Source organism: Papaver somniferum, chromosome 9 (genome assembly GCF_003573695.1).
Source record: "Papaver somniferum cultivar HN1 chromosome 9, ASM357369v1, whole genome shotgun sequence".
NCBI lineage: Eukaryota > Viridiplantae > Streptophyta > Magnoliopsida > Ranunculales > Papaveraceae > Papaver > Papaver somniferum.
This window is the reverse complement of record NC_039366.1, coordinates 105,652,069-105,676,175: the sequence shown is the minus strand read 5'-3', so window position 1 is coordinate 105,676,175 and position 24,107 is coordinate 105,652,069. Positions and strand designations below refer to the sequence as shown.

The 24,107-nt window shown below is 36.0% G+C and overlaps 2 protein-coding genes across 2 annotated transcripts; both read right to left on the bottom strand.

Moving 5' to 3' along the window:
* Positions 1-8,939: 8,939 nt before the first annotated feature.
* On the bottom strand, positions 8,940-11,120 carry LOC113312176 (ethylene-responsive transcription factor ERF070-like). Its single transcript, XM_026560928.1, has 2 exons — positions 9,732-11,120; positions 8,940-9,081 (listed from the first exon to the last, which is right to left on the bottom strand). The coding sequence occupies exons 1-2, from the start codon at positions 10,543-10,545 to the stop codon at positions 9,074-9,076; spliced, it is 822 nt and encodes a 273-aa protein (XP_026416713.1). The 5' UTR covers positions 10,546-11,120; the 3' UTR covers positions 8,940-9,073.
* Positions 11,121-16,422: 5,302 nt separating this feature from the next.
* Positions 16,423-19,420, bottom strand: LOC113309698 (ubiquitin-conjugating enzyme E2-17 kDa-like). The gene is made up of 5 exons (XM_026558189.1): positions 19,166-19,420; positions 18,824-18,902; positions 18,085-18,212; positions 17,203-17,307; positions 16,423-16,742 (listed from the first exon to the last, which is right to left on the bottom strand). Exons 2-5 carry the CDS (start codon positions 18,891-18,893, stop codon positions 16,599-16,601), a joined length of 447 nt encoding a protein of 148 aa, XP_026413974.1. The 5' UTR covers positions 18,894-18,902; positions 19,166-19,420; the 3' UTR covers positions 16,423-16,598.
* Positions 19,421-24,107: the final 4,687 nt, after the last annotated feature.

Sequence of the window (24,107 nt, the reverse complement as noted above, 5' to 3'; positions counted from 1 at the left end):
TTGGTGAATTCGTGCCAGTCGAATGTTAAACAAGTCTAACTTTTGGTACGATTGATGTCGGTTTGTGTATATTACAGCTTACTAGTAAAAAGGCTTGCTGTGTATTTTTATCACGGCTTTTCATCTTGTTCCAATCTCAGATTCTTTTAACTTAAGTCGAAAAGCTCATTCAAAAATATGTGCAACAATTGAAGTCTTGAAAGCAGAACAGTTGTGAAGTTTTTAACAGTATCGAAAGAAGTCAATTCTAATTTCAACTTTAATACACCAATGAGTTATTGGAATGCCACGGTATGTTGTAGAGGATTAGGTATCACGAATTTTGTTTTTTCTCCTTTTAAAAGCAGAAAAATATCAACAAAATCTTACAACTGGGATTCTATGAAAGGACCTTTAGACAAAGTTCTCAAAATGTATTGAAGTTTTGGTATTAAAAACATTTATGTCCATCTCAGACTCTCGTGTTCAGCAAAGATGAATTTTATCGAAATATGTTTTAGAAAAATTCCAATCTCAGATTCTTTACACAGGGATTAAATAAGACAAGTCAACTAGTATCTATAATCTAATTTACGTTCATTCCACTGGAGAATAAAAGAAGATTACTAAACTATTATTAGTGCTAATTAGTAAATTTAAGAAAAAGAATTAGAAAAGGAGATTCACAGAGTAGTACAGTCCTAGGTGGTGTTTGTTTGCAGCTGACTCATCTGAGTCGTCTGGATTTGAGTGAAATCACCTGACTCATCTGGATCTGACTCAATAAGGTCTGAGTCAGAAAATATGTTTGTTTTGTGAGTCAGATCTGACTCAGCTAGGGCTGTTCATGGTCGGTTTTGGTTCGGTTTCTAGCCAAACCAAAACCGAAACCAATACTATCGGTTTCTAAAAATCTAAACCAAACCAATCCATTAACCATTGGTTCGGTTTTCAAATGGTTCCAGCCGGTTTTGGTTTGTCCCAGTGGTTTTTGGTTAACCAATAATTATGTCAAACCAAAAAAAAATTACACAAATTTACAGAAAAAAAAATCGTAGCTGCAGATAGTATTGGTTTACAAAAATTTACAGACAAAAAATAAATAAAAAGAATATCAAGAATAGTTAAAGCTTACTCTAAATCTAGAGATCAAAAGAAAATATATAATATATCTTAATTTAGTTAATGACAAATAAAAATGAAGGAAAACGGAAAGAAGAAAGTCGAGTAGCAGCAGTGGCTACTGTAGTTGGGGGTGGAGAAGGAGAAAGAGAAAGAGGGAGCGTATCATAATGAAAGATTAGATTTATGGTTTCTATTTATCCTCTAAATCAATGGGTAGAATCTAATACTTGTAAATCAACTATAGAAACTAAGTTTAAAAATTAATCGGTTTTCCAATGGTTTTTGGTTCGGTTTTAAAGGTCAAACCAAACCAAAACCAACACTATCGGTTTTCCATTTTCTACACCATAACCAATCCATTAGTAAATGGTTCGGTTTGGTTTCTTCCTAATTGGTCTGGTTCGGTCTGGTTCCAGCGAAAAACCGAAACCATGTTCAGCCCTAGACTCAGCTGAGTGGATTTTTTTGGACAGAAAATGTCCTTGTGCACATTTCAAACAACTTGTTCACTACTAGTCTAACAACCTAAAACTTCAACCCATGAGCAAACTTTAGCTATGAGATTTTTAATTCCATAAAACAACTTCTCTAAACAGAAGTTAATTATATTAGATTTCAATTTAATAAATTACATTGGCTTAAACTTCTCAAAATAAATTACACAGAAGTTAATTGCTCGGATTTTTTATGTAACAGAAGTTTTATGTAACATCACAAATTGTTCACTACCAGTCTAAACAACTTCTCTTTTTGATGGAATTAAACATTACCAAACAATAAAATCTAAAGACTTCATTCCTACAAACATAAAAGAAGCAGAAGCAACAAAATCTAAAGGAGGCTAGCTATCTCATCACGTAAGTTGTTCATATATATCTGTTCTTGTCGTCCAAACAGACGAGGTGCATTTTCTTCCGTTTCCGCTTCCACTTCGACTTCCACCTATGTCTCATTCATATCAAATGTCTCATTCTCATATTCTTTAAATATCCAATCATCCAATGCATTACGACGTAGAAAGTTATGTATTGACATGCAAGCAATGACGATATCTCTTTGAGTCTCAAATGAGTAAGAAGGCATTTTACTTAAGACGGGAAATCTTACTTTCAATACCCCGAATGCTCTCTCAATCACATTCCTCAATCGAGCATGGGATTGATTAAACTTCTCCTCTTTTGTTGTTGGAGGTACTCTTCGATAATCACTTATCCAATACCTTATGTTGCGATACGGACACATAAACCCCTGTGTATGAGAGTACGCAGCATCACATAGATAGTATTTTTCTGCAAATTTTCAACAAAAACATTATGAAGTTGAACAAAAACATTATGAAGTAGTACTGGTTACTAACTGACAAGCCAATATAATCAAAATAAATTACACAGCTCAATGGAGCCTAACAGAGAATGAAACCAAAATGATTAGCAAAGGGCACAATGAATGATGAATGATGAGAGACTGGGTATGTATCTCTTATTTCTTTATAACCAAGAATACAAACATTCAGATGAAACTGTGCTTAGGGGATATTACCAACAATAAATCCTAGTTGCCCTCTTTGTAGACAATTTTGACAAAAGCCTTATTCACCTTTCTATGAAATGAGGGTTCTTTTGTTTTTGCTAATTCACAAACTTTATTAATTGATAGCCAAAAGACTACAAAGAAGATAGCTAAAATAAAAAAAGCGGAAGAAAAACAAAGAAATCCACATCAGCCATCTCTACTCTATCCCTTGCAGAAATGCAGATCTGAGAAAGCTTACACTTTAACTACAACATCATATATTCTAACACTGGTAAGTTTGGTGGGTAGTTTAACAGGTGGTTCAAAGAACAGATTCCCCATCCCAACAGGCGCAGGGGTGGCCTGAAATAATCTAAGTAGAGTTCGATATTGTGATCAATTGATGAACACTGCACACAGCCTAAGATGGAAAATACTTGGACTGAATGTTATAATGGCAGCACAGTTTATTTTTCCTACAATTCAAATATATAAGAACGCAGTGCACAAGAATCTAAATAAAATTGAGTAAAGAAAACAAACCCAATGCAGAAAAATTGGACTTAAAATAGAGATATTACCTGGTGGAGGTAGAGGAAACTTGAAAGATGGATCACGCACTGCCTCGGTCAACACTCTCGAGTCATGAGCAGTGCCTTCCCATCCAACCACCACATACAAAAAGTACATATCCCAATCACATATCGCAAGCACGTTTTGGCTACATTCTCCTCTTCCCCTTCCTCTATACGGTGTTTGCTTCTCGACTGGAATGCTGGCACTAATTAGAGTGTCATCCAATGCACCAACAACACCTTTGAAAGCACCTTCTCTAAGACGTTTATTCCTTTTAGTTATAGCTGGATTATCAAATACATTTGGTGGAGGAACTAGGACTTCAGCAGACCATTTCTTCATAGCAGTCAACACTTCATGAAAATACTTACTAACTGTTTCACCTGAATGAACGAACAAACTAAGAGATATTTAATTTCCACTTTTACATCTATCCGAAACTAAGAGAACTAACAACCTTGCCTCAACCTCGCAGTACAAAAAACCTTCTCCAATTATGTATAAATCGTGACCAAACTCGTAGTTCAAACTTCACACAATTACAGCTTACAAATCAAGATGAACGGAGACATCATAAGAAACTACTGTCAGATGAATGGAGACATCATATATAAGTACTTGCCTGTATTTAGGTGCTTCCCTTCTCTACATAAAACCCACTTCCTTGTGGCCTTCTCAATCTGCAACGTAATGAAAGAAAATTGTTACAGCACACTGACATATTAAACATAATCAGCAAGCAATTAAATATAAACAGCAAGCAAATATTCTTAAAGAAATGGAAACATAACTTCAATACTGATTCATTCATTAACTTCAACAAATACTAATTCAGTCATTCAACATTCAACACAAATTAAAACCCGATTAAGTAATTCAGTCATTCAACATTCAACACAAATTCTACTGTTTAGCAACTCATAACATCTCTGACTATTTCCTAATTCATGAAGTTCAACGTTCTTCTAAAATTTTGCGTGCAAAGGCAACACGACGCTCATCGCTTTTCAAACTGACAAACAATTTGTGCCAACCAGGCATCTCTGAAGCTTTTAGACTAATGCTCAAATACTCATCCATTGTGATGCAATCAGTCTCAAGTAGATTATCCAGAGATTTCATGAATTCTGCTGCGTTATCCTTTTCTAGAGCAAGTTTTTTATGTTGAAGATGAGCCTCCATTGATGTGACAATAGAACAAACTTTTTCAGTTAATAAATCACTTGAGGCTTCGTCCATTTCCTTTTTTCTTTTCCTTCCACTCCCCTTTGCATTGAGACTAGAATCAACCTCGTTATCATCCTCATGATTTTGTTCTTTTCCAAGACTTGTTCGGGAATCAAATCCATTAGTTGTAGAAGTTCCAGCTGAACAAGGAGGTTCCATTCTTCCAGGCGTATCCCTATTAACTCCGGTAGAGAACTTCCCATCAAATAAATTCTGCAACTTCTCTGCATCTTCCAGTCCCTTATTCTTGAATTGACTGGCGCTTTTGATTGTCTGCATCAACTAGAAAGTAAAATCATTATTGGTTCATTATTGGTGATCAAACAAGATTGGCATGAACCTTATTGAGCTTCAAAGAATGATATTATCAAGGAACATTGTGCCTGAACCTTATTGAGCTTAAATAAAATTTTCTGAATACAGAAGATATCTAAGTAGATGGACTTACAAAACTGAAACAGTCTCTTACCTTGTCTAATTCAGATCATTGTTCTTCACTCCAATCAAAAGTGTTCGTCTCCGCGTTGTACCCATGCCCGGTTCTTGCTAAGAGACGAGACCAAGTGACATATTGGGTGCGCAAGTAATCCCAGTGGTTTCTCAATTTTTTTTGGGTGATAGTGAAGTCATACTTCTCAGAAAAGAATTTGCACAAATTTCCCCACGAAGTTTGCTTCAAAGAAGTTCCAGAAAACCCATGCTCAGTAGCTTGTGCCAAACATTGGTCAATAAATAACCCTCTAAATTCTGGAACGCTCCTAAAAGTTATCTTATTTTCTTTTTCATCTTCTTTTTTCTCCATAGAGAACTAGCATAAAGTAAAACAATACAAGACGTGGGTAATTTGAAACATAAGAGAGTGTGCTAGCTACTGAGAAAGTAAACAGAGTATGTACATTGTTATTTTATATGTAACGGGAGAAAGGCCGAGCAGAAAATACCTGCTTTAGGATCCATTGATGGCAACAAATGTCTGCGTACTGAGCTAATGTATAAGGTTGTATGCGAACTATCCCTGCAATGCAGCCAAACAACATTTATTTCATAAATGTATAAAGACTTTGATTCTTAGCTCTCAATCTATCACTAGATTGTAATAGCATCTTTAGATACAGAATGAACTGATTTGTAAACGAGAAAACAACCAATCAATCAATTTCATAAATTAACATCAGACCCAAACTAAGCTCAAACCTTAGTTGGCATCATTTATCTTGTTTTAGATGTACATTATGTCTACGGTATCTTCTAGTCATGCTATATATAAATGAATTCTAGTGTATGTAGAATATGAGTCACATACCAGAACAACTACACAAAAGAAAGAAAAACAAACAAGAGAAGTTAATTTTAAGATCACACAGTAACTACGATCGTTCTAATTTTGTTTTTAATTTTTTCTGAAATTGATGCTAGTTCAGGTTGAGGATTTCCAGTATTACAGTAAAGTATCTGTGTAACAAGTGGACAATCTGATGCTATTAGTTACAGTAATTGAAAGCGGATAAAATAAGTTTGCCCCATGAAACAATAGAAAGCTCTAAACAAATTTTTTGACCGAGTAAAAAAAAAACTCTAAACAAATTTGTACCTAAGGAACATGATTCACACGAATATAAAGTGCTCAACCTCCTCTAAATGTCCATATATAAAAATAATAAACATGATTGGGTAAGAGATGATTACCTCATTAAAAGGATGAGATCCTGGGTTTTCTTTTATCTCCTCTTGTATCCGCTGCATAAGAAAAAAAAGTAGCATAAGTGATTACACATTCAGTAGCAATTCAACTCACGGTGAGCAACACATAGAAAAAGTAGCATAAGTGATTACACATTCAGTAGCAATTCAACTCCTGGTATGGTGCTTGCATTTTAACTGGGTGAAACAACAGCATACATGTCTATATCAATTCAACTAGCATCTTAGCTCTGTTCTACACTAACTGGGTGAAACAACAGCATAAGTGGACTCGTCAATATCAACCTGAACTAGCATCTTAGCTCTGTTCTACACTAACTGGGTGAAACAACATAAAAAACCATCAAAAAACATAAAAATGAAACCCCAACTATAAATCTACCAAAATCTACAAAAAAAAAACTTGTTTAACTGATTTTAACAAAATACAGAAAACCCTAACTATCAATCTACCAAAATACACAAAAAAAATACATGACTAATCGATTTAATCAATAATACACACAACCGTAACTATCAATCTGCCAAAACACAAAAAAAAAAAGACATCATTAATCGATTTAAACAAAATACACAAAACCCTAACTTTCAATCTACCAAACCCTAACAATAATAGCATCATCAATCGATTTAAACAAAGAAAAACCAAACCCTAATCATCATCCACAACTTGTAATCAGATCTGTCTGAAGAAAGAGAGAGAGGACGAGTGGATGTGAGATATTCTTCAGATCTGTCTGAAGGATAAAACCCATGTTCCAAATCACATAAAACCCATACGAAAATGAATATGGATGAAGAATTATACCTGAATATGATAACGATTCTAAACGAAGGTGATTTAAAGATGAAAGAGATGAAACGAGGGTGATTTGAAAGATGAATATGGATGAAGCAGATTTGAAAGAGATGAAACGAGGGTGATGATGGATAGAAATCAGTGGATTTGATGAGAAAGATGCAAGAGATATCAACTAGGGTTTGGTTCTGTATCACCCATCTCTTCTCTCGACAAAGAAAATGAGAAGAAAATGAGAAATGAAAAAAAATTGTTATAAGCTGTCGAGGGAATTTTTTCCAATTCCAGCGACTCAGAGGTACTAGTGAGTGACTCAGGGACATGGAAGTGCCTGACTCTATAAGGCCCGAGTCAAGGGTTAGCCTTGACTCAGATGCCGAGTCAGAGGTTGTAAAAAGTGCAAAACAAACAATCTGGCAGCTGACTCAGCGCGAGTCAGGGATTGACTCAGACCCAGATGTCGAGTCCGCTGCAAACAAACAAGGTCTAGTCCTACTACTGCTAGGGGTGTAAATTCGGCAGGCCGGGCCGCCCGACCCAAAAACTAAGACAGGCCGGGCAGGCCAGGCTTAATATTTGTGAGCCCGTAAACAAATTCAGGCCGGACAGGCAGGGCACAAGTAGATAATTTGCTACCCAAAGACCGCCCAAAGCCCGCATTTTATACGGGCAGGCCAGTTCGGGCCGGACAGGCCACTATTTTGATTTTTTTTTTTTTAAGTTTAAATTTTCAAATGAACGGTATTAAATACAATATCCTTTCCTTTCCAACATCGCATATCATAAGTGATAGTATTATTTTATATTTAAATTACACTGACAAATATTTAATTTTAGCCTATAATAAATAATTAATTAGAGTACAATAAACTTTCTAATAAGAAAATATATTACCATTAATGTTTTGAAAAGGTTAATTATAAGTAAAAAACAATTATATATTTTATTTTTCTTGACACACAATTGATAATTATAAAATTGTAACTTTTAAGTCTTTTAAGAGGATATTAAATGATTAATGGCACATAGAAGGCTTTCAGGCCGGGCACCAGGTCGGGCATCATAATTAATCGCAAAGCCCGAGACCGCCCAATAAATTAATCCAGACCAGGCAGGGTTGTCCATGACGGGCCATAACAGATTTTGGGCTACTTCGGGTACAGGCGTGCTCGGACGGATACAGGCAGGCCGAGTATTTTCGGGTATTATTTACACCCTTAACTACTGCCCACCAATATGTTCTCCATGGGACCCACGATTTTCCCCGCCAAAAACACTTGGATTTGTTACTTTAAAACGTGAAGAATGACAATGCGGTCTAAAACGCGACACGTGTCAAAATCAGCAATATATCTTTTCGATTTCAACTACCACAGCCGCCTGTTGGTTTCAAACTGGTATTACCCGGTTGCAATTGGTACGATCAGTGGCTGTCGGATGGTGGTGCACCGCCTCCCCTATGCCTATGACTGGGTCTTGTTTTCAATTAGTTTAGCAGCCACCCTACTTGAGAGCTTAGTGTCCTGGCTAAAACTTGCACAGCCCCCAAAGGAATTATTAGCATATGTACTAGGTAAATAACTTCTTGATGGTCATTATAATAAGGTGATGAAAATAAGATAAGATACTACAGCATTGGAGACTGGATATCTCAAGTTCTCAACTCCTAAAACAACCTCTTAGCTGTGGCATGGCTAAAACATTTTTTATTGGGGGCCAAAAGCATAGAAGATTCAGGGGAGTGCCCCAAATAAACAAGGACCAAGTTGGGGGTACAAAAAGTACTAAAAGGGAAGTGAGAATAATAAATAATGGTGCGGTTCCTAGACGCTACAGTCCCAAGGCTTTTCAACCACATTCGATAATATTTGGTTGATTTTGGCTATCCAAGGACACAAAACACTAGTTGAACTTTAAATATAAATATAGCATATTTGACTCGTTACCGGTACTATCAAACTTTCAACGGTTAAGCAGAAGAAAGCAATAGAAGACGAAGAGGATAATCAACATCAAAAAATTCAAAAATCAAATTCGAATAATAAAATAAAATATTATATGATATTCAAAATGAAAATATCTCATCTCTTCTTGTTTCCAACGCCAAGACGTGGAGTCCAAGTAAAACCCCCATGTCACACACCAGTCTGCATTTCACAGTCCTACAGTGAGAGTACAGGACAGTATTCAGTAACAGTACCACAGAAGCAGCTCACACCCTTTTTACCCCGAAAATGCTACTTATACACCAAAACTATATCCGCTTACGTGTAAAATTTACATTGGCCCAGTCTTTAAAAGGACCCCCTATTTTTCCTGGCTTTTTACCCACTAAACAACATAGAATTTCAGTTGCATTTCTGTGACAAAAAAGTATAATTATAAACATAATAATTTAATTAATTAATTAATTATAATTAACCGAAATCTAAGACAAACCCCAAACCATCTTCACAATCTTTCTACACACAGGACAAAATTCGCCGTATCAACTCGGTTACCACCACTCCAAAATATTTACTTGCTTTCTTCTTTTTTTTCTCCTATATACTATAATATAATTTAAATTAATTAAATAAAAGGCATGGAAATGTACTTAGAGACTATAGGGTATTTTGGTAATTGTAAGACTAATAGATCATCTGTGAAAACTCGTTCATATCAAGCTCGCCGAAATCAATTTCTCCGGCGAGATCACTATATGGCAAATCCGGTAAGTCTAGCATAGGTATGTTGAAATCAAATTCACCACCATATCCGAGTAAGTCATCATCACCCACTGAACTGAAATTGTCTAACGGTGTTAACTCACCATAACGGAGAACAGAAGTTGGAGACGACAGAGAACCACCGCCGCCACCGCCGGAGCTGACAGTACTGCAGGTTCTATGTCTAAGTGAATACGGAATATGGTGATCACTTGTTCGGACGGCAGAACTTGTAGAAGGCAAAGAACAAACTGCTTCTGGTTCTTGACTAACAGTGGACTTGAGTTGACGGCGAACAGGAGAAGGAAAATTAAGTATAGCATCAGCACCTTTAATTCTTACGGCTGCTTCATCGTAAACCATGGCAGCTTCTTCAGCTGAACTAAATGTACCGAGCCAAAGCCGTTTTTTAGTATGTGAATCTCGTATTTCAGCAGCCCACTTTCCCCATGGTCTTTGCCGTACTCCTCTGTATTTTTTCCGACTAGCAGAGGCTTTGTCAGCTTCTGTTAACCGGTATGATCTTTGACTGTTCACTGACTTTCTCCGACGCCGTTGTGATCTCTTTGTAGGAGAAGGTAATTTCTTAGCAGGAGTAGGAGGAGGTAAAGGAGAAGGTGGAGTAACTATGTTGATTTCTCTGATATGTCTTTTCACTCTTTTCACAAATCTTCCTTCTTCTTCTTCTCTTTCATCACCTGATGAATCAGTTGCTTCAGCATCTGTAGAAATGAATCTTACCAATTTCGGGTTAATGACTGTTCGATTTTCAGAAGAATGGGTTCTTGATTTCTGGTTTTGAACAACTTTTTTTGTTTTAAGAACATGATCTGTGAGTTTTACAGCTGAATGATGCTTTTCCATGGTTTTGAATCTCTCAGAGAAACAGTCTCGAAGTTTACGAAATTTCTGATTCATCTTCAAAGATGAAAGAACAGATTGAAGATTATGAGCTTCAGTTTCATTTACAGACGAAAAAAACACCCAAACCGGTAATATCTAGTGATGTAGAACAAAGATTTGTATGAAACTGGAAGTGAAAATGAGATTATCTAGGAGGGTTTTAGAGAGGTTTTCGGGGGGGATTTGTTGAGGAAAAATCTGGAGAAAAGAACAAGAGATTTGGTATGGTATGAAGAAGAGTTCAAAGTTGTAGATCTCTGGAAGCAGAGAGTGATCTACAACTCCGAAATAACGAGACCCAAAGGAAGAAGAATCAAAAGAGATGACGAATAAATATAAGAGGAGGGGTTTAGAAAAAGGGGGTTTTAGGTGTAAAAGTATTATATTCCCAACTAACGATTCCAGGAAAAAAATCCCAAATCAAAGAAATGGATTAATCTACTTTCTTCTCTAAACTTGAGGGGTTTATCTCTGAAGAGAGATTTTCATCAGAGAGTGAGAAAAACTGGAAAACAAATCAATAAACGGGAGAGGAGAAATGATTTATAGTCCATGAAAATGGAATTTTTTTGATTAAGTTAAGTAGACTTCACTTTCTGAGTGTGATTTGTTTTCTCGCGCGTGATTTATTGCGCGTCGTACTTCTGAGGATTATTTTTCAATTGTTTTTTCAAAATAAAGTAAAGGCTTTCATGTGGAGTGTGCTTAGTTGTCTAGTATTAGTTAGCTGACACGTGCATATAATGTATTGGACCCACTGTTTATTATTGATGGATTTGGACCTATTTTCTGAAGAAAGTAATAAATGATTTTTCTTTAGTGGATTGATTTTGATTCTTTCGAAGTTGATGTATTTTAACCATTGGATTTCAAAGGTCTTACGTTATGCCCCTGTATTCAATGCCGAGGTGTTAATCCTCGTGAGAATCAATCAATCCGTATATATCCATCCCCATCTTAAATTTGGTACGAAATCGGGAGACAATTACCCAACAGTTTGCTCGGACAACATCCCAGCCTAGTTTTCTAGCATGGTACAACATTAACAATACTTCAACAACAAGAGACAGTACTAAACATCAAACTCTAATTAAGATTAAGCATCGGCAAATACGTTCGCATTCATTGTCGTTTGGACTTTATACTCGCATAACACCACTAATCTTACTTGTTTCTTGTAACAACAGTATGTAATGCTGCATGTAATAGAGAAGAAACTAGGGGTGTAAATATTACCCGAAAAAACTCAGTCTGCCCGTACCCGTCCAAGCCCGTCTGTACCTGAAATTGTCCAAAATCTGTTATGGCCCGTTGCGGGCTACCCGGCCTGGCCTGGATTAATTTATTGGGCGGTCTCGGGTTTTGCGATTAATTATGATGCCCGGCCTGATGTCCGGCCTGGTGCCCGGCCTGAAAGGCTTATATGTGCCATTAATCAATTAATATCCTCTTAAAAAGACTTAAAAGTTACAATTTTATAATTGTCAATTTTGTGTCAAAAAAAATAAAATATATAATTGTTTTTACTTATAATTAACCTTTTCAAAACATTAATGGTAATATATTTTCTTATTAGAAAATTTATTGTACTCTAATTAATTATTTATTATAGGTTAAAATTAAAAATTTGTCAGTGTAATTTAAATATAAAATAATACTATCACTTACGATATGTGATGTTGGAAAGGAAAGGATATTGTATTTAATACCGTTCATTTGAAAATTTAAACTTAAAAAAAAAATCAAAATAGTGGCCTGTCCGGCCCGATCTGGCCTGCCCGTATAAAAAAGCGGGTTTTGGGCGGTCTTTGGGTAGCAAATTATCTACTTGTACCCGGCCTGTCCGGCCTGAGTTTATTTACGGACTCACAAATATTAAGCTTGGCCTGCCCGGCCTGTCTTAGTTTTTGGGTTGGGCGGCCCGGCCTGTCCGAATTTACACCCCTAGAAGAAACTTTGCCCATGAATAGCATGTTTGGATATCGGAAATCCAAATTAGAAACAAATATATTTTATTTGACAAAAATCGATTTTTTTACTTCCAGAAGTCTATTCTGAAATTTACATGTGAGTTTTTGTTTTTTACATGTAAGTTTTTGTTTTTTTACAGTGTATTGTGTGATTGTGTGAACCTAGTGATTGTTTTCTTCGTACCAATTGGGGGAGATAAATCATCATAAATATTGGATCACGCTACTAAATGCAAACAGAAATAGAATATGCATGCACTACCGGTGATAGACTTTTAGGCTTCGGATAATCACCAATAATTTGATGCCGTTTGACTTTAGTAATCCTGATCAAAGCCACGGACACCGGAAAACACAAAAACAAAACCGTTTGGAGATCAATTGGATTGGACCGAAATAGAGATTAATATTGCCAAATTAGTAGAGATAAACACTACCTAACTACTTTTAAATGACGTGCGTATGCCGACAATACAATTTTACTATATTCCGGGATGTGTTACGTTTTTACCATGCTAGGTGTGTTCTTGCGTTCGTGGTCTAGTGGGAGTAATGAGAGTGCGTACAAAACAAGAAACAAAATTAGCAAATTGGCTCTGTTATTATTCGTTTGGAATTTTGTTCAGAACAGGAGGGATTTTTTATGATCAATTAAATAAATTTGAAAAAAAAAAATCATTGAATTGAATAAGTTTGTGCCAATTTGTCCCGTTGCTAAATTTATCCTTGCTCAGTTAACTAAACTGGAATCAAATTTTACTTAACATGTTTGTGTATTCTCTTATACACTTGTAGGAATTACGTAAAATGGGTCATTTATCCAAATATTTTTAAATCACGGTTCAAATGGACTAGTAATAGTTTGGGTGAAATGGCAAAAAAAAAAAATAGCAAGGATGAAACTGAATTCATCCTAGCTTAAATTTAAAAAATAGCAAGGATGAAACTGGATAAATCCTCTGTAAATTAAAAATAAGAAAAAATATTTGAAAATGGGCAGGATGAAACTGATTACATCCTGACTATTTTTACATTTTTGTCCATTTAAATAGTATCAAAATCTAACTGTCCATTTCATCCAGGAATTGTTGATTTTAATCTTTTTAACCAATTTTGTGTTGGAATTATTTGTAATGGGGTCAACCTTAATAGTAATATGCCTCCTTGTCCAGGCATGATATATGATTTGTAACATGCCACTGTTTCTATTATCTAATCCAGATTATTATTTGTATAGGTTATCTATAATTTATATCATTATAATACTCCTAGTTGATTAGTTTATGAGGTTATACTTTAACGCATGCTTTGATTTAAGCTATTTGTAGTTACTTATTTAGAAAGAACAAGAATTCGATAATGGGGAATATATTTTTATATAACGAAGTATGATTAAGGAAATTTCTAAACATCATTATTAGATTTGGTTTATAACTCTTTCGGCTGGTCGTGGTGAGAATATTCAGCTTCGGCTCTTAGTGGTCGGAACTTCAGCCACTTTTAAGCAGCATTATAGAAAGACGAGCCACTTTTAAGGTGTTGACGACGGGTTTGATCTGCCATTGTGACTTCCGATCATTTTGTGTTCTAGAATGTATTTTGATTAATAAACTTTGGATCAATTATCAAAAAAAGAAAGAAATTGTTGCGGTATTTTTAGTTAACTGATGAAGATTAAGGTGGCTTGTGCAGTTGTTATCAGCCAGAAGATTAGTGAAGTGTATAGGAGTGATGATGACTTCACGATGCTCTTGGATGAAGATCCTAATTATCAAAAGTCAGCCGCCACAACAGTGAAAAGGATTTGACGTGTAGACCAGAGATAGGGTCAAAAGGACTAATGTTTTGTTGTCTGTCAAATCCGATTTTCTTTGCCTTCCTAATTGGTGGAAGACTTCCTAATCGAGTAGTTATTAGTAAATCAATAATAATTATTATTATCATTAATTATTGAATTATTAATTAATCCGAAAGTCTCAAGGACAAGAAGAATATGGCAACAAGGTGAAGAAACCAAACAAACTATAGAGTGCGGGAGAGCAACAGTACTATGCAGTGCCACCCACCCACGCAATCAATCAATCTCCAAGTAATTGACCAAGTGTGTTGTGTGAATTTTGCTTGTAAAATACTCCTTACGTTACTTTTTAATAGGTTCAGTTTCTTTTTTTGAGAAAATTAAAGAAATTAGGAGAACTAATTATTGAAAGTGGTTCTCTAGACATTTGTCAATAAAAGAAGTGAAGTGAAATGGTCCCATGACACTTGTCAGCCAAAGAAATAAGTGAAATGGTCCACATAACACTTGTCATCAAAAGAAGTTAAAAAAAAAATAGTCCCAAAAAATTAAAGTAACATTTGACTTTCCCAATTAGAAAACTTGCCTATTTTTTGAAATATTTATTTATAAAAGCTGGCCTTTTAAAAAATAACGCAAGGAGTAAGTCACATTTTTATTAAACTTTGTTACCTGAACCTAACTCAGATTTTATGTCCCTGCTACTACCACCACCACCTCTATCATGTTGGACCTAATTTTAATATTGTAAATAGAAAACATAAAAACCCCATGTTAAAATCACTTTTTCCACATTAACAAATTTTCTCTTTTTAGTTATTCACCTTAATGGATTTCCAAACCACCAATGAGAAAATCAAAATTGATCTAGAAATATTGGACCCATTTACCACGTTCCATGATTGTTGTTTGGTCTTTTAAGATTTAGCTGTAACCCCATGGCATACTCTGCAATGCCCATGTTAATTCGCTGCTAAAATACCTGGAGGAGATGCTCATGTATCAGTATCAATATTGGAAGCAACGAAGTTATGGGTATATGCTGTGGCCTATAGGTGAGGGTTCTTAACTCACTGTGGCTTTAGCTCAATATGCACGTAAAATCAACAGATAAACTGTCCTGCTAAGTAGAAGCAACTTAAACAGGCACAATATTTGAGAGGTCCAGCGGTCAATAAGAATTTAAAGTGCGACTGTGAAAGGTTTTAAGGCTACCAATCTGTCCACAGGTACGATGCTCATCTGGAACTCTGAACAAAGGCGTGGTCCAGCCTGTTCGATATTAGTCTTATTTAGATTGACGGACTAGATCGTACCTTGCGCCATCCGTTGGAAATTGAATTCCTCCCAACTAGCAGTGAAGGAAGAAAGTTACAACTTACAAGTAGGAACAAAGAACCAATCACCCACTATCACAACCATTTTGTAATTGCCAATTTGGCACCACCATAAGAGGCATGTAGGGTCATAAGAGACAGTTGTTAAAGACCCCAAAAGGCAAGATATCGCAAAATCTACATTTATATGTGATGGTGTTGCACCACTCTTTTGGGGTCTATCTTCCTTCCGACTGATACCCACCAACTAAGAAAATCCAAATTCATATAGTAGAGCGCAAAGTGTCAAAGACCACAACTTGCTACGTTCCCACTTCCACGAATCAAAGCAGCAGCATTGATCTTCTTTTGATTTTTCTACTCAATGATGGGACCTCCAGGTCCTCCACATGTCAAAGTTTCCCAGATATGGAGTACATCTCTGTATTTATGTGCGTTTTTAGCACATGCACTCTGAGCAACCAAGACCCAAAGTACACGTTCAAATTCAATTTTTCCGCATCTAGTTGAGCTTCTCAACTCTAGTATTTCTTTCCTCCAACTATTTCCCAACATAATCATGAAATCAAAACTTTGGATAACCATAATAAAGGAATCACACAGAGGTAAAAGACTACCGACAGTTTATCTTCTTGTTTCCTTCATACCTTCATCATGAGCTATGTCTTCAAGTGTTCCCTCTTTCAGGATGTAATAGAGAACTAAAGCAACATAACAGTTCAGTCGAGAAATAAAAGAAGAGAAGAATGAAAAGGGGATTCAAGGGAGGAGCATATGATGGTTAATGTAGAGGAACAGAATGAAGGAAATTTCATTTAGTTATTGCTGAGGATTAATAAGGGAAGAGTAACATTAACAAGCACATCACGACTAATATTTAGCCGTATAAGAGCCACAAACACAGCCAAATTTAAAATAGTGTAGATTATCTAACTCTTTCCAAATCTTATTTAATATCACTCATCAACCCATTGCGTACTTCTGCGTCCAGCTACGAGCAGTTGTCTCGTACTTGCTCCTGTCTGATTTGTACATGTGTGCAATCTCAGGCACAAGGGGATCATCAGGGTTTGGGTCTGTCAGCAGGGAGCAGATTGAAAGCAGTACCTGGATTTTCAGATAGCAACAAGATTAGTTCAGCTAAGAGATGATTAAATGACAATGGAACTGACAGTCAAAAGACCTCGGTGCCGGCTCCACTAAACCTGACTCGAGTTTCTAAAAGTATATAGTGGCAAAATAATCGAGAAAGGGTTGCCTGGCGACTTGAACTCAATAGGCATGTCACATATGTATTTCTTTTGGGATAGGGCAGGGAGACAACATTGAGGCCATCAATCAGTATTACCCAGTAGAGGTGGGGAAAGCAAAAGCGAAAACAGTGTAAGCTAACACGAAGCAGCTAATAATAGCAAGTAAGATGTCTTTGGTAAGCAGTGATAATAGGGAAGATTCATGGAAGAATGCAAATCAGACAATATGTCCCCATGACAGTATAAAAGTAGGCAAGGAAAATTATGGGGGGAGAGGCAGAAGAAAAAGGCAGGAAATGAAATCTGAAACAAACCTTAGAGATGGTAAGAGCAGGACTCCATTGTTCTTTAAGGATGTCTAGGCAGATACTTCCATTGCTGTTGATATTCGGGTGAAAGACTTTCGTCCTAAATGCAACCTGAAATACCAATAAAGGAACATGACTCCAAGATATAAGACCACAGCATATAGAAATTATTACAACTAAGTAATATAACAATAACCATACAATCAAATCAAGAGAATTATAAACCCACACATGAAGTGAAGTTACCAAGCGCGCAAAGAAAAAAAAAAGTGAACGCTGGGTGCTAGGATTGAAGAGGGACAAGAAGTATGTCCGACCGGGGCATTGGCTCACTATGTACCACAGAGTTTGACCTTTCAGAACTGACGCATAATGGGAAGTGTTGGGTAAACATATTTTAATTGCTTATGGTTCTTCATGCTGATCTTTACCCACGTAAGCAATTACAAAGATACATGGTTGATGCATAACAGTATCTAACATAACAAAGATCAATTACATAAACAAAAAAGACAAAGTTTAAATAGATAATAATCCAAATTACAAGGGATTTCCCGACAGGATGTTGGGGTTTTGTTCTTGTAAATCTCATCAGCTAATCTGATACACATTATACGAATGCAGCATTGGTTCATGGAAATACCATAACAAATTTGTCAGCATCAGCCTTGCTCTAGGGCAAACCTGACACACTCGCCACGAAAAAGGACAACCTACAGTAGCTAAAGAAAAAAGGATATACACAAAAAATAAAGCAATATTGCGAGCCAGCTATTAGATATTTGCAAGGCAAGTTTATGTCATCTGGAGTTTCCCATGGTAACCCTTCAGAGACGAAACACAATTCCCCAATAGTAAATGAAGAGAGATGAGAGAAGCCGCAAATACCTTAGGTGGCTTGAAAGGATAATCTGGAGGGAAATGTATCGTCACTAGGAACACGCCTCCTGCATACGGGCTATCAGGAGGTCCCATTATTGTTGCTTGCCAGTGGAACATGTCTTCAGCCACAGGACCTATTAATCGTAAGCGATCAGTAACCATATGAAGAAAGATCACACTAAAAATTACGCATTCTTAACAGTTTAGTTACTAATAAAAGAAAGAAAGAAAAAATGACCACCCCCGCTGGTTTACCACTACAAACCCCTCAAAAGGTTATGTGATAGTGACAATTCAAGAAAGCTCAAAACAACTTGGCATATGTGCAGCTCAGGGTATGTTGTTTTCTATGTTTTCAATCTTAAATTTGTTAGCTTCGGTAAACCATCCAATAAGCTAATTTTTTATGTTACTATTTATCAAGCAGAACATCATATAAGATGATATCAAAGCAAGTCACAAACTACCGGTGTGTGTGATCACACAAGATCCATACAAGTAAGAGGATCTCACCACAAGCAATTGATAATAGAGCAAAAAAAAACAAAAATTTAGACTTCGATTACACCAAGAGCCTTAGCATAAGTTAACAGATGCCTTACAATCACTACTGAAGCAAATTCGTATCAACTACACGATTCCGATTAGGGATTGATTAAACTCGATCCAACTACACTAAGTTCATACTCCAATATGCATGAGGAAAAGAACAAACCCCAGAAAATCAATTATATGATTCACATACCTGCACTGCATGATGTTGGTGGATCCTTTTGCAGGTCCTTAAGTTCCTTCAAGATTCTCTTGGATGCCATGGTAAGCAACTGCTTCAACAACAACAACAAAACTTAAATTGTAATCAAACAAAGCTAAAAAAAAAATGAACTCCAGCTCAACATAATACACTAAGAAAAGAATACAATAAAACACAAATTCTGACACCAGATCCCAATTGGAAGAGTGCAAAATCTCATAAAACTTAAACAACAACAAAAAAACAATAATTTCCTCATACCCTAATCAAATTCCTAGCCCTAATCGATGCCTTAAATTTATCAAGATAATAAAAGAGAGAGAGAGATCATACCAGTTAGGGAAATTAGGGTTGGAATTCAATTCAAGGAGTGGCTTATGAATCTGCAAAATGAATTATTGATTGATGGTGTGGAGGAACAAGTGGGCTAGGAAGATATGGAAGAAGAAGAAGCAGATTCACCACCACGACCCGAACCGAAGACGCACAATGAAAAGATTTGTTCCTTTCCCTTTGCTTTCGTTGCCACGAGAGGAGAAAGAGAAGTTACAAAGCAATGAATCGGTTCTCCTTTATAGGCTAATCTCCAAATATGGTGGCTTTTTAATTTATTAATAATAAAATAAGTGCTTAATATCTACGCTGGATTTAGAATTTAAATCTGTGACACCGACTTTATACTTGCTCACATTCTGCCACGTTGTGTATTTGATTCCCACTAACTTGATGCGTGTGTGTTTAGTATGTCTACATTCATATGGTGAGGACATATCTACTCCATGATGTTGGTAGTGCCATATCTTTACTGTATTCTATTTTTCCCATCAATATCTTGTGCGTGATGCCTGCTTATGTTAAGTTGTTTTGGCGTGCCTGGGGTGAACCAAGACGAGGGCAGTGTTTCACCTTCAACCAGCTCCCAAACCTAAAATTTTAACTTTTTGATGCTTTCAAGCCTATTTTTGCGTTCTTACGTTCCCTTATAATGTTTTGCTTTCCCTTACAAGGTTTTTGCTTTCCTGGCCATATAGTTTTCATTTTCTAATACTAGGGGACAATGATTTTTTACCTGTTAAGTTTCACAGGTCTTTATAAATGCTTGTTGGTATTGGTCGTTGGCCTGTTGTAGCTAATTGCTAAGTACCACTTTCTTCACTAAACCCAATAATTCCAAGTCCAGTAACTTTCCCAGAATCACCAGTCATTGTAGTCTTCGTACATGATCGGGTTTTTGTGCCTATATTTTTTTTTCCAGGAGTATTAATTTGACATTTTATCTGGTTTAGTGAATATCAATCCAGAAAGGGGATAGTTGTTTTAGAGCTGCTTTGATCAAGAAGCAATTTTCTTTTTCTTTTTTTATTTATTTGATAAGGTGCCCTTGGGAAAACAAACTACACTGCATTAATAGTATTAATTATTCGGGTCTCAGTTCTACCTAGATTATCATCACTGAAAGAACATAAAATGTATGGAGACGCACTGAAAATCCACACCCCATTAATAGTATTTGCAACAGCTCCTTTGGCCAAAACATCAGACATGTCATTTCTTTCTCTAAACCTTTGTTGAAACTTCACATCTTCAAACTCATCGGTTATTCTTTTAATATCAGTAACTAAGGCATATAGGTTCCAAGGGGACGAAATTTCTTCTTCGCACAGTTGGATTGCGAGAGAAGAATCACTTTCAACCACCAGTTTTCTAATACCTGAATTTGCACTCAAAATAAGTCCATCTCAGATAGCCCAGATTTCAGTTGTGTTACTTTCATTCTTGAATATGTGTTCGGCAAAACATGCTTTAAACTGTTTACCATCTTCACGAATGACTCCACCAACTCCTACAATGTTAAGATGGTTATATGCTCCGTTACAAACAAGTTTGAAAAGGCGAGGGTACCCAAATACACCACAATCTTTTCGTTTGATCACAATCTATTCAATCTCTACCGTGTATAAACCTCTTGGAGCAATAATCACTCAAGGAATATTTCAACACAGTGTCCACTTGAAATAGGGTTAGTCCGGACTGGCCTAACATGTGAATAATTATATCAGACAAGTGGAGAAATCCAATACACTTTGTGTGATCGTCTATGGATATGAAATCGAGACAATACTACAACAAAGTGTTCACTTGATAACCGAAACCTTATAAGATAAATATCAAGTGCCTAGTTAACGTACAAGTGTAATTACTTTAATTATAATATAAAAATAATTATAATGTGGAAATAAAGTAAAGCACACACACCAGAATTTTGTTAACGAGGAAAACTACAAGCTTGTAGAAAAACTCCGGGACCGAGTCCAGATTTGAATACTCAATGAATTAAGACGCTAAAAAAGTAAACCTGCAACTTCGTGTAGACACTACTAAGTAAACTTAAATCCTATTTGCTCAGCTTCAGCAGTATTCTTGTTTTGACAATATCTAGCAGAACCGAAGTTCTCTATAGATATTTGTTTTGATAATATCTAGCAGAACCGAAGTTCTCAATAGAATTTGATGTTAGATATCCTAGCAGAACAGGCGTTCTCTTTAGGACTTAAATCTAATCTATCTTCTTAATGGTTCAATCTCTCAAGACAGGATTCCTTTGGATCGTATTCCAAACAGTAAAGGATAAACTGTTTGGTAACAAAAGTCACTTTTTAATCACAATACCGAAATATATGATATAAGCGTAGTTAAGGATTCTCCAATTTTGAAGACCTGTTACCAGATCCGAAGTTCCTCTATTACAAGATCAAACAAGACAATGATCACCGAAATAATAAGTCTTGATTACAAGGTTTATGATAGAATCACAAACTACTTGTTGATCTTAAAAAGGGTTATGTTTATTGAAAATAAACAACCTCTTTAATCCCCAAAAATCAAGTCACAGAAAGTTACACTAAAAATCAAAACACAAGAACAGAAGTCTTCAAATCTTCAAAGTCTTCAATCTTCGGTTTAATCTTCAAAGTAACAACCTGCAAAAAAAAACTTGATTCCTTATTGATTTGTCGCACAGAACGGAATCTGTTAACAATGGCAAATCAATGAATATATCTTACGGATCTAGAAAGACTTAGGTCCGTAGAAATGTTGATCTTTGATCTAGTTTGAGTAAGCCTTATATCAGAAGAGAAGGTTCTCAAGAATAAATAAACTAGGTGCAATCAAATATTCAACAACCGTTAGTCAAACAAATCAATAATCGAAAAACGGAATTAACAATGCAATCTTTCTAGTTTCCCACCAACGGTACACGCTAGGGTTTCTCAATCCCAAAGAAGACTTTAAACTGAGCGGTCGTAAGAGATTTCACCTAATTAGGTCACTCTCCTCTCCGAATAGGCGACTACACCAGTAACAACACAACCGAGGAAGTTTGCTGTCACGAAGGATTAGTTTGCTAGAAATGCAAACTTCAAGTATTTATAGTCAAGGAAGTTTGGACACCAAAGAATTTCCAAAACAAAAAATATTCTCAAGATATGCAACATATTTCCAAAATAGGTTTATATATATGTATATGGTATCTAACTTGTAATTTGGTGCACATGTCTAGAGGATCGGTTCCCTATAGTTAAAACTGTGTTGCACATGTGCATGGGATCTCTTCCCCCAATAACAAAACTTGTTGCACATGTGCATAGGATCTGTTCCCCTCGATAAGAAAACATGTTGCACATGTGCATAGGATCCGTTCCCCCAATAAGAAAACTTGTTGCACATGTTCATAGGATCGGTTCCCCTTTTGCACCTCTTACAAGGATCAATTACCCTTTGTGATGTGCTACACCTCTTACTAGGATCGGTTCCCCTTTACCCGGATTTGATCAGACACAACACAAACTCGATCATACCATCTCAAGTGATTACTTAAGATCGGATTACTTAAGATCGGTTTCACTAATAAAAGTCATACCAATACATAAGTCAGGCCTTTGTGAATAGTTCTACAAATAACACAAACAAGTTGTGAGCGGTTATACTCAATCACACATATTGGTTGTTCATAAGATATGCAATGAATAACAAAACCAATAACACCTGGCAATTTCCTTTTCGGTTCACAAACAAGTTTATGAACTTACTTCCTTAGAACACATGTAAACATTGTTCCCTAGGATGAAATCCTCACCTCATACCCATACATAATCACAATAGCATTCAATGGATTATGTTGATAAATTCCTTGACAATTTTCTCATAAGAATATAATTTTGCATGTTATATTTTCGATCTAAAAGATTTGAAAGACACAAGATAGATATGGAACAAGTCAAGTCATAGTTACTAACCTCAAGCTGAAGGGAGATGTCTTTGTTGTCTTCAATCCATCTTCAGATCTTTGTGAGTAACTAGAGCACAATACTTCTATCATTTCTAGTCTAACCTATCGAAGTTGACTGTAGTTTACATAATAGTGACTCGAGTTTTGGAACTAAATATGACAACCAATCTTGACATACCAACGCTTGGTGGGTTCAACCGAGAAGTGTTCTAACAAAGTTTATAATAACATGTATCAGGACGTTCCCATACAACATAGATTCTAGTTTAAAAAACCCTTTAGTTATTAACATGAAGTCCAACAACACTCAATATATTCCCTGGTATAACGGATAGTTTTTGCCAAAATTATGTTAGGTTGGAAATAGATGTTATGAAACACCACACCATTCCTTACTTTTCAGATTAGCCAAGGGGGAAAAAAAATATTATAGTCCAATGTGTATCGGAAATGTATATGGTTGATCTCTCACTCTTTCTCTGCTTCCCTCCCTAAATAAGGTTGATCTCAGAGAGGGAAGCAGATAAATAGTGAGAGTTCATGGCTGTGATGTGATATTAGGTGTTGTGGAAGAACTGTAAAGATGTCAAATCACCATCATCTTCGTATGATTCTTTGATAAAGCAACCCAAAAGTTTAGATAAGAAATCTGCTAAATGAAAAAGTCATAAAATCATTTAAAAAAAAAGATAAGCCAAATATGAGGGTGAAACTTAGTTAATGAAAACCCTCTGGAAGGAGGCGCTCTATTCGTAGAGACTGGATTTGTAGGTCCGGTCTCTCTGACCGACCAAAAGAAGGTAAACAAGATCGAAGTTTATCTCATATAATCCGGAAACAAATAAACGAGATATGTGAACAAGTTGCACAGTCATAACTATAAAAAGAATGACACAAGATTTATAACTTAGTTAGTGAAGAAATAAATTCGTCACATAAAATAGTTTTAGCCGCGAAATTTGTTCATCTCAAAATATACTTATG

Excerpts from the sequence above, each read along its gene's own strand:
- LOC113312176 (XM_026560928.1), bottom strand. The coding sequence starts at position 10,545 with ATGAATCAGAAATTTCGTAAACTTCGAGACTGTTTCTCTGAGAGATTC.
- LOC113309698 (XM_026558189.1), bottom strand. The coding sequence starts at position 18,893 with ATGGCATCCAAGAGAATCTTGAAGGAACTTAAGGACCTGCAAAAGGAT. Across the intron at positions 18,213-18,823 it reads ACCAACATCATGCAGTGCAG|GTCCTGTGGCTGAAGACATG; the intron begins GTATGTGAATCA and ends TACGATTAATAG. Across the intron at positions 16,743-17,202 it reads CTGCTCTTACCATCTCTAAG|GTACTGCTTTCAATCTGCTC; the intron begins GTTTGTTTCAGA and ends CTGAAAATCCAG.